The 16,708-nt window shown below is 51.6% G+C and overlaps 1 protein-coding gene across 2 annotated transcripts in view; it reads left to right on the top strand.

Moving 5' to 3' along the window:
• ATRNL1 (attractin like 1) overlaps positions 1-16,708 on the top strand; it is a 775,749-nt gene that overhangs the window by 147,991 nt on the left and 611,050 nt on the right. For both annotated transcript variants that reach the window (XM_073556584.1, XM_073556585.1), the window contains one exon: positions 3,910-4,006. In XM_073556584.1, the coding sequence (XP_073412685.1) occupies positions 3,910-4,006 (97 nt within the window). The remainder of the gene's footprint in view (positions 1-3,909; positions 4,007-16,708) is intronic.

Raw genomic sequence — 16,708 nt, 5'->3', positions numbered from 1 at the left:
AGTAGCCACCTTTTGCTTTGATTACTGCTTTGTACACTCTTGGCATTCTCTTGGCACTTATTAAACCTGACAGGGCGCACCTGTGAAGTGAAAACCATTTCCGGTGACTACCTCTTGAAGCTCATCAAGAGAATGCCAAGAGTGTGCAAAGCAGTAATCAAAGCAAAAGGTGGCTACTTTGAAGAACCTAGAATATAAGACATATTTTCAGTTGTTTCACACTTTTTTGTTAATTATATAATTCCACATGTGGTAATTCATAGTTTTGATGCCTTCAGAGTGAATCTACAATTTTCATAGTCATGAAAATAAAGAAAACTCTTTGAATGAGAAGGTGTGTCCAAACTTTTGGTCTGTACTGTATATGGTAGTACATTTAACAGCATAAGAAGCATGACATTACAATCAGGATGTATTAAAGGCATTAATATACATACAGCAACATATACATTTAAATACTAAAGGGGTGGAGCATTACACGGTCCCGGGACACCCCTTACATCCTCCCTTTCTTTAATTATGTTCGTCCCTGACCATAGCCCGAGTAAACTTTAATCTGTGCATATTATACTCAACGCAGGGACACAAACACATCTTACATGAGGTAGAAATATTCCATTGGCTCACTATGAGCCGCCGCATAAAAGAAGTGTCCATGCTCTTAAGACGAAATGCCTGGCTCACTGTCCTCCAGGTTAGGTCCATCTTACGCCACGTATACCGGCATAAAACCATAATGTATAGTGTGATCCTTTAGTAAGGTCCATTGTTCCTGGGAAGAGGTCTTCCCCTTTCCTTTGTGAAACGGTCCCATATATTAAGACCAAGCATATTTACAAGCGTTAGACCTTTTCATTAGGTCAACAGTCCTCAAAAGGAGGAAGGCGTCCCCCTTCCGTTAAGAGTGGCACTGTCTTTAAACATCTTGCGCATTGTCTGTCCTGGGACCAGTTTGTTACCCCAGTACACACAGTCACAGACAAGGTCCTGCTTTCCAGCAGAAAGGGCGCAGCAGGCGCAACAAAAAAGAAAAAAAAGAAAAAACATTTCTATGACGTGTGCTTTGTGACCCGGTCCGGTCACATTACCCCCATCCTTGGGGTGATCAGGGCTCCTTTGCCCGCTGGGACGTGGAACAGTCCCGTAATATTGACTTCCTCATGATGCAACAAGCACAACTCTGTATATAGCAGAGAGTTTTTTTACCATTCAACGGCATGCGTCCCGTGCCGCATTGTCCCCTTTAGGACTCCATGCCCGGTTTCGGGCTAACGCCTCTGCAGCCGCAGACGTCGCTGGTTGCCAGGAGATTGCAGAGGTAGTGTGGGACTGAGATGCAGAAGGGGCATAGGGCACCGAACGTTCCCGGGCCCGCATGCAGTTCTTTATCCTCCTGATTACACAGGGTTTCTGCCACCACAAAGTAACTCCTGGGACAGTCGTCTTTGTAAAAGGAGACCCAATCCCCTTCCACTAGGGGTATCCCAAATTTCACAGAGGTGGCATTTACATATAATTTATCATTAGTCCCAACTTCCCGTATGAAGCCGTGGCCCTGATCGACGTTGGTGTGAACCAACTGTCCGTGAGAGCGGCTCTCTGCCATAGCACCTTCTCCATATTGCCGCAGGTGGGCCCAGATTTCCTTCTCCCGCTGTTTCTTGTTTCTATACTGTCCGCAACCCAAGAGGACTGACCAGGAGTGAGGAACGGGCCTTCCACTGAGTGATGGAAGTGTGAGGCCCCCAGGGACATGGCCTTGCTGGTAGTAGGCCCAGCCTCTGGAGTATGAGGTCGCGACGCAGACCACTCCTCGGGCGTGAAATCGGGCAATGGCTCCTGGTGCGACGGGCTGAGGCAGGGACCATCCATCCGGGGTCAAGGGCTGTGGTGCACTCACCCTCTCCTGCTTGCTGTTGCTGACCGCGCTCGTCCTGGGCCTGCTGTATTTTTCTGCGGTTGCGGCTGCGCACGCCCGTGGTGACTGATAAAGATCCAGCTCTTCTCCCATCTCCTCAAGCTCCTCCGGGGCGGTCGCTACTTCCGGCTCTCCAGCCTCCAGTCCTGAGTGAATTGGTTCCGGCTCCCTCCAAAGTAATACTGTCCCCTGCTATTGCAGACGTCCTGGCTCCGGTAAACTCTGTGGCTCCTATTGACAGCGCACCTGCTTGTTCTCCACCACGGATTGCTCCAGCAGCTGTTGATCCTGCTCCACCGACAACACGGGAAACCGCTAAGCCCAGAATTCGTCTGCTACTCCGGTAAGCCATCCGGCTTGGTTCTTCTTCTCCTTCTGCCGCCACCTCCACTCCACGCGGCCTACTCCTCTGCAGTGCCGGCTGCACGAGTGTTCCATCACTGCCGTTAGCGGATCACACAATGGCGCCGCGCAGCTGCACTCGGAGTTTTCTTCTGGACCCCACCCGTTCCAAGGGGCAGACCGGAGGATGTAATCCGGCCTGATTTGGCGCCAATTCAGCATCAGCACGCCCACGAAGGGTGAGGTCCATGTTGTTGTTCTTTGTGGCGTCATCTTTGCCATCACCATGTCAGTCACATTTGGGGTTTTAGTGAAATCCATTTTTCCAGCAATATTCACGACATCTTCATCCTCACTTTTTCTGGTCTCCTTTCTTCGCGGTTTCTCCGCATTGCAAGGTGTCGGCATCCTGCCGACTACGCCAAGTGTGAGGGAGGGCCAGGGCCGTAGTCATGGCCTAGGACACCGGGGCCTCTGTGCCCTGGCCTCCTATCACATGAAAACAATGTCCGTTAGTCAGCATACCTGTGACTTCAGGTCCAGCGTCATCAGGATCCCTTCTGCGCCACTGCAGGCTATCTGAAAATGATTTTGCATTAAGTCATGGTCAATTTCAACTTTCAAAAGGACAACTTTACTTTATTCGTTTCGCAGCACATCCAATTATTTCACAGCATTAATCACATGTTCCACATTACACATCTCTTCCTTTTTCCCTGTACTTCTCTCACTGTGACACAGCACGTATCCGGGTCGGACCGCCTCATACGGTTCCTCAGCGTCCTCCCTGTTTAGCTCTGCCATGGTTAGACACTCCTCTGCCTGTTTCGCCCCAGACATAAGATCATCTGTTTCCCGAAGTCAGTTGCCACATGGCGAGTGACCTGCCCTTCTGTACTGTCTCCTGCGGTGACACAGCGTCCTCCCGGTCCAAACTCACTGCATCTGGAAGTTCCCTCAGCCGTTTCGCCCCGGATCTGAGGGCATCATCCCATGCTATAAGTTGCCACATATTGGAGCCACCTGCTTCCCCGTATTGCCACTGTTTCTGCATTAAGCTTCTTGTTCCAAGCCTGTTTTGATTCTCTGCTGCTCTGTCCTGGAGATATGGATGGCTGATCTTCTCCCTTAAATGTTGCGTGGTCACTGCTACAATTCTGGGCACTTAGGCCTGTGCTAGAATTTTGGGCACTTAAGCCCGTGCAGGCGGTTTGTGCTCCGTGACCCGTCTGTCTCCTATCAAGAAGTCCTCCCTATCTTAGCTGCTGTTGGCTCCTCCTAAATTAACTAGTGCTTAACTCTATGTACTTGTCTGTATAGTATCCTAACATGCCCCCCTCTAGTGGCTGAACTAAGCACTGCACTTTCCCTTCATAACTATATACATACATATGGCAGTACATTTAACATCATAAGGAACATCACGTTATAATCAGGACTTATTATAGGCATTAATATACATCCAGCAACATATTCATTTAAATTCCAAAGGGGTGGAGCATTACTTGGTCCCGGTACACCCCTTACACACACACAATGCCAAAAACATACATACGCGTGCCCACCATCCATATATAACCCCCAGTTACTGTAACGTCAGATTCTGGAGACGCTCGGTGCCTGTGAATGTCATGTTTTGTCTTTTACAGCTACAACGTGGAGAGCAGCATCTGGAATGTGGTTCCTGTGAGCTCCGCACAAACCGCCCCCCATCAGAGATACGGGCACTCGCTGGCGCTACACCAGGTGAGATCTGTCTCCTATTCTCTCCTTCTGTGTGCGGTTATGTGGCATCTTACGATAAAAATCTCGCCCTATAGTGTCGCCTCATGTAATCCGGGGCACAGAACATGGTCCTGGTCCTGACATGTCATACCTAAACTCAGCCACAAGATGGCAGCAGTGCACGTCTGGACTCCACATTATTATTATTATTTCTATAGCCCCATTGGTTCCATGGTGCTGTACATGAGAAGGGGTTACATACAAATTACCGATATCACTTACAGTAAACTAACAATCACAGACTGATACAGAGGGGAGAGAGGACCCTGCCCTCGGGGGCTTACATGCAACAGGATGGTGGGGAAGGAGACAGTAGGTTGGTGGGTTGCAGCAGCTCCAGTAGTGGTGAGGGGGCAGCGGGGATCCTTGCAGGCTGTAGGCTTTCCTGAAGAGATGGGTTTTCACATCACTGTATAATTAATTGGGGCGACACAAAACGCCCTCGTGGCTGATTACAGGGAGTAATAGATTGTAGGTCTCTTTATTATATATTTATTATAAATCACAGGATAAAACCTAACAGCACAAAACTTAAGAACAAAGCTTCAATCAGACGACAAGACGACAAAATCAGACACAAAACACAAAGAAATAAACCAGAAATGGAAACAATATGAAGGAAAGTTCTCGACTTACAAAAAAAGAAAAATGAAAATAAAATTAAAGAAACAAAATAATAAAGAAAATAAAACTAAAAAGGGAAGAAACAAAATAACTATAACTACACGAATACCCCCGTAAAATAATAAATAATAAATAGCATAAAATCATGTAAAACCCCCGGCCCAGCGTCATACACACCATTATACACAACCCTAAACTACATTTACACCGTCCTATATACAATACTATATACACTATATACAATATAAACATATGGCACCAGTCCGAATATTGTACAAGACACCAGAACACACCTAATACCCTCTGGTCCCACTGCCTTACCTCACAGACTCCCCCTTACACCACCACATTCACACAACAAACCTAATTACAAACACAATATACAAAATTAATATATATATATATTTTATTGGGGGGGTGTTTTTTTATTTTTTATTTTTTTAACTAATATATAATCACATCTACACTAACTATCCCGCCACCCCTGATCCAGCTCTGGCCACAAAGTTCAGGATTTCTCCGAGCTAGGATCAGACCCCAAAATTTTTCCCCCAGGCAGGGCCTGGACCAGGCCAGATCAGTCTCTTATCACCGCTGTTGCCTCCACTCCCGCCTTGCTTTACGCATGGTTGATAGGTCAGTCAACCTGGTCTCCTGCAAAAACAAAATGTTGACATCAAGTTGGCCGAGAAAATGAAAGGCCGTGTACCTTGCCGCTTCGACTTTATGCTGGCAACATTAATGGTTGCCAGCGTCAACGGGGTGGATGCCGCCATCATGATTGATTGGATTAGAAAGCCTTTTTCTTCCCACCCCCAACAGCTTCACCCTCTTCCTCAGACAATGACGAGCTTTTAGTGCACTTAAGACACACAGACTCATCCATTCTCTCCTTACATACACTCTGGCCCTTGTCTGGTGGTCCCGAGGTAGTTCCCCCCCCCCAGAGTAGAAGACTCAGCGACCTCCTGAGCCCCAACAACCTTGTCCGCAACCTCCGGCTCGGGGCTCCCGTCCTCCCCCTCTGCAGGGGAGTCCCGGAGGGCCCCGAACCGGTTGGAGAGATCCACGAGAGGGTGGGCGGCTGGACCTTCCAATGGCACCTGGATCAGGGCTAGAGAATCAGAGGGGTCGCACTCCAGAACGGAAGCTCGAGACCCAGACCCACTCCTACCCTTGGTTGTTTTCCTGTTACCCTTTTTTCCTTTGTTGTGACCATTCCCCCTCATCCAGACTGTCACCGGATGAGGGTTCCTGGGAGGACATGGCGTCCGCCTGCTCCTCCCTTTCAAGTCTCCTGACTTCCTCACTCAATTCGCTGTCTTTAGGATCCTCAGCTGCGAGTGAAGTACCCGGGTCAGGGTTTAGGGTCATTACTCCCTGCCCCCTGTTCCCATGGCGCTGCTCCTGCCGCCTGATGTTGGGTGTCGGCAGCTTGCTCCTCACCGGTTCCCTGCCTCCTCCGCCCCTACTGGTCCCTTCACCGGCAAGATTAGTCCCGGCTTTCGCCTGTCCCGCACTCGCCGCTTTCAGGACTGCATTGGCAAAGGAACGCGGCACAGGTAGCAGCGAGATGGCCAAGGTCCCCACACAGTGCGCATTTCTGGGTGGTACACTGCGCACTGAAGTGTGTGGGGCTGCCGCACCTGTGACAGACCTTAGGCTGCCCCTGGTAGAAAATCAGGATCCTGTCCCTCCCCAAAAATGTAGAGGAAGGTATATGGGTAACAGTGTTTCCTGAAACCTTCAGTTTCACCATGAAGGTCCAGGCCCCTGACCAGATACCATGGTCGTCGCGGGTCTTCTCAGGAATGCCGACGATGTCGCCATATCGACCAATCCAGGTGGAGATGTCCATGCAGGAAAGTGACTCGTTACTGGTCAAAACGGTCACCTTCCTGACCGAGTTCTGGCGGGATATTGCGACAGGGACGAAACCTTGCCATTCGGGGTGACCCCGAGCCAGCTCATGGCGAGACCAAAAAAGCTCAAGGCCCTCCGGTCTCACGAAGCTGACATCGAAGTAGGAGGTCCCATAGGGATGGATCAAGGCAAAGATGTCGTATGCCGCGAAGCCCATCCCCAGCAGGAGCTCAGCAACCTTTGACCGATCAGGACAGGCATCCTTGCTTACCCACTGGAGACGGGCCACGTTCCTACGGTTACTCCTCTGCCCCGGTGTCGGCAGAGACCAGACAGTCTCTGCCCCTCTATCTCGGAAGGCGGAAAGACCGTGTCTCTCTATCCAGAAAGACAGATCAACCTCCCTCCCCTCTACATTGATGGAACTCTCCCCTTTCTTCAGGGCGTCCAGGAAGCGCTGCTGCAAGTCACCGTCCTCGGGGCCACCAGACAAGGGCGCACTACTACCCCCAGCAGTGACAGCCCCCGAATAGATAGGGGCTGAAGCCCTCGCCACCACTGGGGGGGCAGTGGGACCACTACCTACTTCCCCTCCACCAACACCAGTGCTGCTCTCCTCATTCACTCCACCAATACTCCCATCATTTTCTGCACTGTTCCTTTCACTCCCCTTACTATTACCGCCACTTCCCGTCACCCCATTACCATTATTCTCACCACCATTTGTTCCACTGTTCTCTGCACCTTCCACAGTCACTTCCATTCCCTCCTCCCTTGTGTCTGGAGTCTCTGCACTCACACCTGCTGGACCAGGGGAGGGGTTCAGCACCACACCCGTTTTTCATTGATTAGTGCTGGGTTTCTGCTGTGTTCCTGGAGCGACCTGCCCCCCTACTGCAGCAGTTTGCCCTCTATTGTCCTTGGTGGAATGTTTTTTATCTGCCTGCCCTGTAGCCACAGATTTCAGGGGTTTAGTGTAACATTTGGGTGCTGGGACACTGCCACCCCCGGCACGGCATTGCGCCCAGTGTTCCTCACACTTGGTTTCTCCTGCTTATCTACTTTCTGCTTCTTATCTACTTTCTTGACACGCAGCTCCCCTGTCCCAGCTGCGCTCCTCTTCTCCTTTTGTTGAGGCGCACTTCCGCCCTGTCACAACAGTGCGCCCCCATTTCGCCGCACCATGCTCCTCAGCCCTGCCCCCCACAGTCCCGGCGTCGGCCTGCTCAGCTGCAGTGAGCAGGGATGGAGTCTGCCCACACCGTCCCCCTTTCGCAACGGCGTGGACATCCCCCCCGCTCTCCTCGGCCCCGGTGATAACCGGCTTAGCCGCAGAAGGCAGGGAGGGAAACTCCACGGGGTCCCCTATGTCCGGCACCGTGAGTACCTCACAGCCTCACCCCCTGCACTGTTCCCCGCACAGACGGCAGTATTGCCGGACGTCCTCCACCTCTCCCCACCTTGCCTATGCCCCGAACCCACTGCAGAGCCCGTGCTTTAGGTTTGGTGGGGTTTACACAGGAGGTGGTAGGTGTAACATCAGACATTGGTACATATTTGTAACTCACCACCTCCTGTGTCATCTTTTTTGTCTTCCTCCTCTTTTTGGTCTCCTCCGCTGGCTCGTCCTCCCCGAAGGAGAATCTGGTTAGGTCCACAGGAGACTCCAGCTCTCTGATCTCCCTCAACAGACCGCACTCCTCCTCTTCCTCCGCTGACACTCCAGCCTGGGTTGTCGGAGTCCTCTGCTGTGCCGGGAGACCAGTTCCTTGCTGGCTCTGCGACTCTTTCTCCCGGCTTATTCCAGCACGAGAGACAACAGCCACGACTTCGTCCTCCTCCTCCTCCTCGCTTAGGACGCCGGCTGGCAGTTCTCCCTGAGGTGTTTAACCCCTTCATTTCTGAGAACCGCCGCTGGTTCTTAAACCTCTCCAGGAAGGGACCTGCGCTTTTCTCAATCCCCTCCCGGAGGAGCACTAACCGGACCACCTCATCTCTGAGGGCTTTAAACCTCTGGGAGGTCGCGGGTCTTTCCTTGTTAGAGGCACGGGTGTTCAGGATCCGTGCCTCCCGCAGCTGCTCCTTCAGCCCGGTCAGTTCTCTGCCGGCGTCCTCTTACTCTTGCAACATGGCGACCACTCGGGAGGAGAAGGAACTTGTGGACTCACTGGAGCTCATCTCCCCCCAGGATGTTCCTGAGCTCTTGTTTCTGGGGTGCCCTCTCTGTGCGGATGATGATCCATGTTTGAATAAGTGGGTATGTTCCTCCTCACCCGTCCTGATCTCACTCCCTCGTGGGCCGGTTGTTGTTCCTTTCTGTTCCCCGCCGGCACAGACCGCGGAACAGAAGCCTGGGAAGCCATGCCCGGCTCCCAGGAAGGCTGCCTCTCCCAGGGGAGAAGAGAGGCAGACTCTGGGCCTCCTCCTGGGGAGAAGTGAGGAAGACTATGGTCCTCCTCGGAAGAAGAGAGGCAGACTATGGTCCTCCTCCTGGGGTGAAGAGAGTCAGACTATGGTCCTCCTCCTCCTGGGGAGAAGAGAGGCAGACTATGGTCCTCCTCCTCCTGGGGAGAAGAGAGGCAGACTATGGTCCTCCTCCTGGGGAGAAGAGAGGTAGACTATGGTCCTCCTCCTGGGGAGAAGAGAGGTATACTATGGTCCTCCTCCTGGGGAGAAGACAGGCAGACTATGGTCCTCCTCCTGGGGAGAAGAGAGGCAGACTATGGTCCTCCTCCTGGGGAGAAGAGAGGCAGACTATGGTCCTTCTCCTGGGGAGAAGAGAGGCAGACTATATGGTCCTCCTCCTGGGGAGAAGAGAGGCCGACTATATGGTCCTCCTCCTGGGGAGAAGAGAGGCAGACTATGGTCCTCCTCCTGGGGAGAAGAGAGGCATACGGCAGACTATGGTCCTCCTCCTGGGGAGAAGAGAGGTAGACTATATGGTCCTCCTCCTGGGGAGAAGAGAGGCAGACTATGGTCCTCCTCCTGGGGAGAAGAGAGGCATACGGCAGACTATGGTCCTCCTCCTGGGGAGAAGAGAGGTAGACTATATGGTCCTCCTCCTGGGGAGAAGAGAGGCAGACTATGGTCCTCCTCCTGGGGAGAAGAGAGGTAGACTATGGTCTTCCTCCTGGGGAGAAGAGAGGCAGACTATGGTCCTCCTCCTGGGGAGAAGAGAGGCAGACTATGGTCCTCCTCCTGGGGAGAAGAGAGGCAGACTATGGTCCTCCTCCTGGGGAGAAGAGAGGCAAACTATGGTCCTCCTCCTGGGAAAAAGAGAGTCAAACTATGGTCCTCCTCCTGGGAAGAAGAGAGTCAGACTATGGTCCTCCTCCTGGGGAGAAGAAAGGCAGTCTATATGGTCCTCCTCCTGGGGAGAAGAGAGGTAGACTATGGTCCTCCTCCTGGGAAGAAGAGAGTCAGACTATGGTCCTCCTCCTGGGAAGAAGAGAGTCAGACTATGGTCCTCCTCCTGGGAAGAAGAGAGTCAGACTATGGTCCTCCTCCTGGGAAGAAGAGAGTCAGACTATGGTCCTCCTCCTGGGAAGAAGAGAGGCAGACTATGGTCCTCCTCCTGGGAAGAAGAGAGGCAGACTATGGTCCTCCTCCTGGGAAGAAGAGAGGCAGACTATGGTCCTCCTCCTGGGAAGAAGAGAGGCAGACTATGGTCCTCCTCCTGGGAAGAAGAGAGGCAGACTATGGTCCTCCTCCTGGGAAGAAAAGAGGCAGACTATGGTCCTCCTCCTGGGAAGAAGAGAGTCAGACTATGGTCCTCCTCCTGGGAAGAAGAGAGTCAAGACTATGGTCCTCCTCCTGGGAAGAAGAGAGGCAGACTATGGTCCTCCTCCTGGGAAGAAGAGAGGCAGACTATGGTCCTCCTCCTGGGAAGAAGAGAGGCAGACTATGGTCCTCCTCCTGGGAAGAAGAGAGGCAGACTATGGTCCTCCTCCTGGGAAGAAGAGAGGTAGACTATGGTCCTCCTCCTGGGGAGAAGAGAGGTATACTATGGTCCTCCTCCTGGGGAGAAGACAGGCAGACTATGGTCCTCCTCCTGGGGAGAAGAGAGGCAGACTATGGTCCTCCTCCTGGGGAGAAGAGAGGCAGACTATGGTCCTTCTCCTGGGGAGAAGAGAGGCAGACTATCATCTCCCCCCAGGATGTTCCTGAGCTCTTGTTTCTGGGGTGCCCTCTCTGTGCGGATGATGATCCATGTTTGAATAAGTGGGTATGTTCCTCCTCACCCGTCCTGATCTCACTCCCTCGTGGGCCGGTTGTTGTTCCTTTCTGTTCCCCGCCGGCACAGACCGCGGAACAGAAGCCTGGGAAGCCATGCCCGGCTCCCAGGAAGGCTGCCTCTCCCAGGGGAGAAGAGAGGCAGACTCTGGGCCTCCTCCTGGGGAGAAGTGAGGAAGACTATGGTCCTCCTCGGAAGAAGAGAGGCAGACTATGGTCCTCCTCCTGGGGTGAAGAGAGGCAGACTATGGTCCTCCTCCTGGGGTGAAGAGAGTCAGACTATGGTCCTCCTCCTCCTGGGGAGAAGAGAGGCAGACTATGGTCCTCCTCCTGGGGAGAAGAGAGGTAGACTATGGTCCTCCTCCTGGGGAGAAGAGAGGTATACTATGGTCCTCCTCCTGGGGAGAAGACAGGCAGACTATGGTCCTCCTCCTGGGGAGAAGAGAGGCAGACTATGGTCCTCCTCCTGGGGAGAAGAGAGGCAGACTATGGTCCTTCTCCTGGGGAGAAGAGAGGCAGACTATATGGTCCTCCTCCTGGGGAGAAGAGAGGCCGACTATATGGTCCTCCTCCTGGGGAGAAGAGAGGCCGACTATATGGTCCAACTCCTGGGGAGAAGAGAGGCAGACTATGGTCCTCCTCCTGGGGAGAAGAGAGGCATACGGCAGACTATGGTCCTCCTCCTGGGGAGAAGAGAGGTAGACTATATGGTCCTCCTCCTGGGGAGAAGAGAGGCAGACTATGGTCCTCCTCCTGGGGAGAAGAGAGGCATACGGCAGACTATGGTCCTCCTCCTGGGGAGAAGAGAGGTAGACTATATGGTCCTCCTCCTGGGGAGAAGAGAGGCAGACTATGGTCCTCCTCCTGGGGAGAAGAGAGGTAGACTATGGTCTTCCTCCTGGGGAGAAGAGAGGCAGACTATGGTCCTTCTCCTGGGGAGAAGAGAGGCAGACTATGGTCCTCCTCCTGGGGAGAAGAGAGGCAGACTATGGTCCTCCTCCTGGGGAGAAGAGAGGCAAACTATGGTCCTCCTCCTGGGAAAAAGAGAGTCAAACTATGGTCCTCCTCCTGGGAAGAAGAGAGTCAGACTATGGTCCTCCTCCTGGGGAGAAGAAAGGCAGTCTATATGGTCCTCCTCCTGGGGAGAAGAGAGGTAGACTATGGTCCTCCTCCTGTGAAGAAGAGAGTCAGACTATGGTCCTCCTCCTGGGAAGAAGAGAGTCAGACTATGGTCCTCCTCCTGGGAAGAAGAGAGTCAGACTATGGTCCTCCTCCTGGGAAGAAGAGAGTCAGACTATGGTCCTCCTCCTGGGAAGAAGAGAGTCAGACTATGGTCCTCCTCCTGGGAAGAAGAGAGGCAGACTATGGTCCTCCTCCTGGGAAGAAGAGAGGCAGACTATGGTCCTCCTCCTGGGAAGAAGAGAGGCAGACTATGGTCCTCCTCCTGGGAAGAAGAGAGGCAGACTATGGTCCTCCTCCTGGGAAGAAGAGAGGCAGACTATGGTCCTCCTCCTGGGAAGAAAAGAGGCAGACTATGGTCCTCCTCCTGGGAAGAAGAGAGTCAGACTATGGTCCTCCTCCTGGGAAGAAGAGAGTCAGACTATGGTCCTCCTCCTGGGAAGAAGAGAGGCAGACTATGGTCCTCCTCCTGGGAAGAAGAGAGGCAGACTATGGTCCTCCTCCTGGGAAGAAGAGAGGCAGACTATGGTCCTCCTCCTGGGAAGAAGAGAGGCAGACTATGGTCCTCCTCCTGGGAAGAAGAGAGGCAGACTATGGTCCTCCTCCTGGGAAGAAGACAGGCAGACTATGGTCCTCCTCCTGGGAAGAAGAGAGGCAGACTATGGTCCTCCTCCTGGGAAGAAGAGAGGCAGACTATGGTCCTCCTCCTGGGAAGAAGAGAGGCAGACTGCAGGCTATGGTCGTTCTCCTGGAAGTCCTGGACCTACTGAGGCAGGTGCTGCTCCTAGCAGGGAGTCATAGATTGTAGTCTCCTGCCCAGTAATGGCTGATAACAGGGAGCAGTAGTACAGCTGTCACCCTGCAGACGTGTTGCCTCTTCCTCCAGGTTTGCACATTTATGATTACGCACCTCTGTTGTTGGGGGAGATCACCGTGGCCCGCACACATAGCATCTGCCCCTCACCACTTCGGGTCACACATACATATGGGGGCGGCTGTGATTTTCGGACTCCTGGGCTGCTATCATCACATCAGTGTCCACACCCCTTGAATTCATCAGCTCGTCCCATGTCTGATTGTTTTATGGAGTAAGAACTTGTTACAGTGGTTCATTCCAGGCAGATCACTTACAGGTCTCGGATAGATCCTGGGTAGATCACGGACAGATCCCGGGCAGATCACGGATCACGAGACGATGACGCCTCCTTATTGTGTTTATAGGGAATTCATCCTGGCTGTTTCAGTGATTCTTCTTATGTGACAGATTTGCGGCGGATCTTCCAGCGGAGCGGCGCCAGGTGACACGGTCTCCCGCGAGACGCTTGCTGTCACCGAGATGTAAATACATCCCAGAGACTGATACTAATCCCGGGACGACTCGCGGCCTGCAAGCACCGGCGCTGATTTATGAGCTGCGTTATCTGTCAGTTGCAGATTATTCTCCCGTATGAGGAGATATGACGGCGAGCGCCAAAGTGTACACCCGACTCTCAGCTCCACCGTAAACCATGGCCGCACGACGGCGAGCAGCTCTGTAACTACTGATCAGTCGTGTCCTTTCCTCCAGAGCTGCAGTTACTATTCTGCTGTTACATTATGTCTTATCCTCCAGAGCTGCAGTCACTATTCTGCTGTTACATCGTCTTATCCTCCAGAGCTGCAGTCACTATTCTGCTGTTACATCGTCTTATCCTCCAGAGCTGCAGTCACTATTCTGCTGTTACATCGTCTTATCCTCCAGAGCTGCAGTCACTATTCTGCTGTTACATCGTCTTATCCTCCAGAGCTGCAGTCACTATTCTGTTGTTACAGCATGTCTTATCCACCGGAGCTGCAGTCACTATTCTGTTGTTACAGCATGTCTTATCCTCCGGCGCTGCAGTCACTATTCTGTTGTTACAGCACGTCTTATCCACCGGAGCTGCAGTCACTATTCTGTTGTTACAGCATGTCTTATCCTCCGGAGCTGCAGTCACTATTCTGTTGTTACAGCATGTCTTATCCTCCGGCGCTGCAGTCACTATTCTGTTGTTACAGCATGTCTTATCCACCGGAGCTGCAGTCACTATTCTGTTGTTACAGCATGTCTTATCCTCCGGAGCTGCAGTCACTATTCTGTTGTTACAGCATGTCTTATCCTCCGGCGCTGCAGTCACTATTCTGTTGTTACAGCATGTCTTATCCACCGGAGCTGCAGTCACTATTCTGTTGTTACAGCATGTCTTATCCACCGGAGCTGCAGTCACTATTCTGTTGTTACAGCATGTCTTATCCTCCGGCGCTGCAGTCACTATTCTGTTGTTACAGCATGTCTTATCCACCGGAGCTGCAGTCACTATTCTGTTGTTACAGCATGTCTCATCCTCCGGAGCTGCAGTCACTATTCTGTTGTTACAGCATGTCTTATCCTCCGGAGCTGCAGTCACTATTCTGCTGTTACATCGTCTTATCCTCCAGAGCTGCAGTCACTATTCTGTTGTTACAGCATGTCTTATCCTCCGGAGCTGCAGTCACTATTCTGCTGTTACATCGTCTTATCCTCCAGAGCTGCAGTCACTATTCTGTTGTTACATCATGTCTTATCCTCCGGAGCTGCAGTCACTATTCTTTTGTTACAGCATGTCTTATCCTCCGGAGCTGCACTCACTATTCTGTTGTTACAGCATGTCTTATCCTCCGGAGCTGCACTCACTATTCTACTGTTACATCATGTATTATTTTCCAGTCACCTCCAGAGCTGCAGTCACTATTCTGTTGTTACATCATGTCTTATCCTCCGGAGCTGCAGTCACTATTTTGCTGTTACATCGTGTCTTATTCTCCAGACCTGCAGTTACTATTATGCTGTTACATTGTGTCTTCTCCTCCAGTCACCTCCAGAGCTGCAGTCACTATTCTGCTGTTACATTGTGTCTTCTCCTCCAGTCACCTCCAGAGCTGCAGTCACTATTCTGCTGTTACATTGTGTCTTCTCCTCCAGTCACCTCCAGAGCTCCAGTCACTATTCTGCTGTTACATCGTGTCTTATTCTTCAGAGCAGCAGTCACTATCCTGCTGTTACATCGTGTCTTATCCTCCGGAGTTGCAGTCACTATTCTGGTGTTACATCATGTCTTATCCTCCAACTCTTTTATTTTACAAAATTATCAAAATTACACTCAGAAACAAACCACAATACATAAACTAAAGAAAACCAACATAGACAGACATAAAATGTGCAAAACATGCGCAAACAACTGAAAGTCCAAATCCTTTCCTTGTCCTCCACTGAGCTCGGCAGCTTAGGGTCCCCCAGCAGGAATCCACTTAAAAGAGAATACAAAGAAACATAAACCCCACTCCCCACTCTCACTCCATTCACCCCCATTCACCCCCATTCACCCCCATTCACCCCCATTCACACCTCACCGATTTTACTGGTTTACTAGTTTACTATTTACAATTTTACTATTTACAAAAACCAAACGAAAATAACCCTTTCCTGGCCCTCCGCCTTGAAAAAAACAAGAACTCTGCCACTTTGGCCAACAAACCTTACCTCCTATTACACAGCAAAGATTTTTTTTTTTTTTTTTCCCTCTCCCACACATGGCAACAAGTTCGCAGCCTTTTTTTCCCACCACCTTGCACCGCAGGTCCTACAAGTTTGTAGCCTTGTCACTGCAAATTCTGGTCCACGAAAGTTTATGGCCTTTTGATTCCACACGAAAACTATTTCCAGGGTCCGCAGAGTCTACTTCTCCTGCCCTGCTCCTTTGCTCCTTCATGTTGCTCTTGGCATCCGGTCATCCATCCACCACCCCCCATGCACCCCCCTCCCAACCTGACTACACCCCATCCACACATTCTAACTAAAAAAACAAAAAAAACATATGTTTTTCCTTTTACCAAAGCACAACCAAAAGACATTTTCCAAAACTCTCAATACCATCCCATCTACTTACGCATTAATATACAAACTAAACACAGCATTTACATACCCAAGGCCCAAGTTTGGCACCTGTAAGCCCAATATCCATTATATGTCCTGTTTTTAAAACAAAAAGCTAAGGTGGCATGCACCAGCCCACCACCAGGAAAACGGGGTTCTAGAGGCTCCATCCCTCACTAACACATTCATCCTATCCCTCAAGAACTAAGACTGTCCCTACTTCTGTCCCTAAAAAAGAAACCTGTCCCTATCTGTCCCTACCTGCCCCTACTCTACCTAACTTATCATAACTAACTCTCTATCTGTCCCACAGTGCCTGTCCCTCCCTGTCCCTATCTGCCCCTACTTCTGTCCCTAACACACCCAGTGAAACTTATGCTATCCCTACCCTCATTCACACGGAGCTAGCTCTCCCTTGAGTGCGTTTTTAAAAGGAGAGGCCTCTCCAAAGCCAAGAGGCCTTCCTCACACCCAACCTTTTGAACTCCAAAGAACGGACCTTCACCAGGTCACCCAAGATGTTTCCTACCACCTCATCCCTTGGGAGGGTTTTTTTCCGCGTCGAAACTAGGCACCGTGCATTCCAAGTGTGGAACCTAACCGCTGCACTGACTAGGAATAAAGTGCACGGGTCCCGGCCACCCAGGGATCTGAACGCTCCATAGGCCCATTCAGCGTAGGAGAGGGACGCCAGCCGCGGCCAACGTATGGAGGCACCCACCCTGTTGTAAACCTCTGCATTAAAGGGACAATGAAGCAGGAAGTGCTCCATGCTTTCCAGCACGTCGCCACACTCCTCACGAGGGCAACCCCGGTCATCGGAGTTCCTGCAC

The sequence above is a fragment of the Dendrobates tinctorius genome, unplaced genomic scaffold (genome assembly GCF_039654945.1).
Source record: "Dendrobates tinctorius isolate UK_male_01 unplaced genomic scaffold, ASM3965494v1 ptg000236l, whole genome shotgun sequence".
In the NCBI taxonomy this organism is placed as follows: domain Eukaryota; kingdom Metazoa; phylum Chordata; class Amphibia; order Anura; family Dendrobatidae; genus Dendrobates; species Dendrobates tinctorius.
This window is presented reverse-complemented; position numbering and strand designations above follow the sequence as displayed.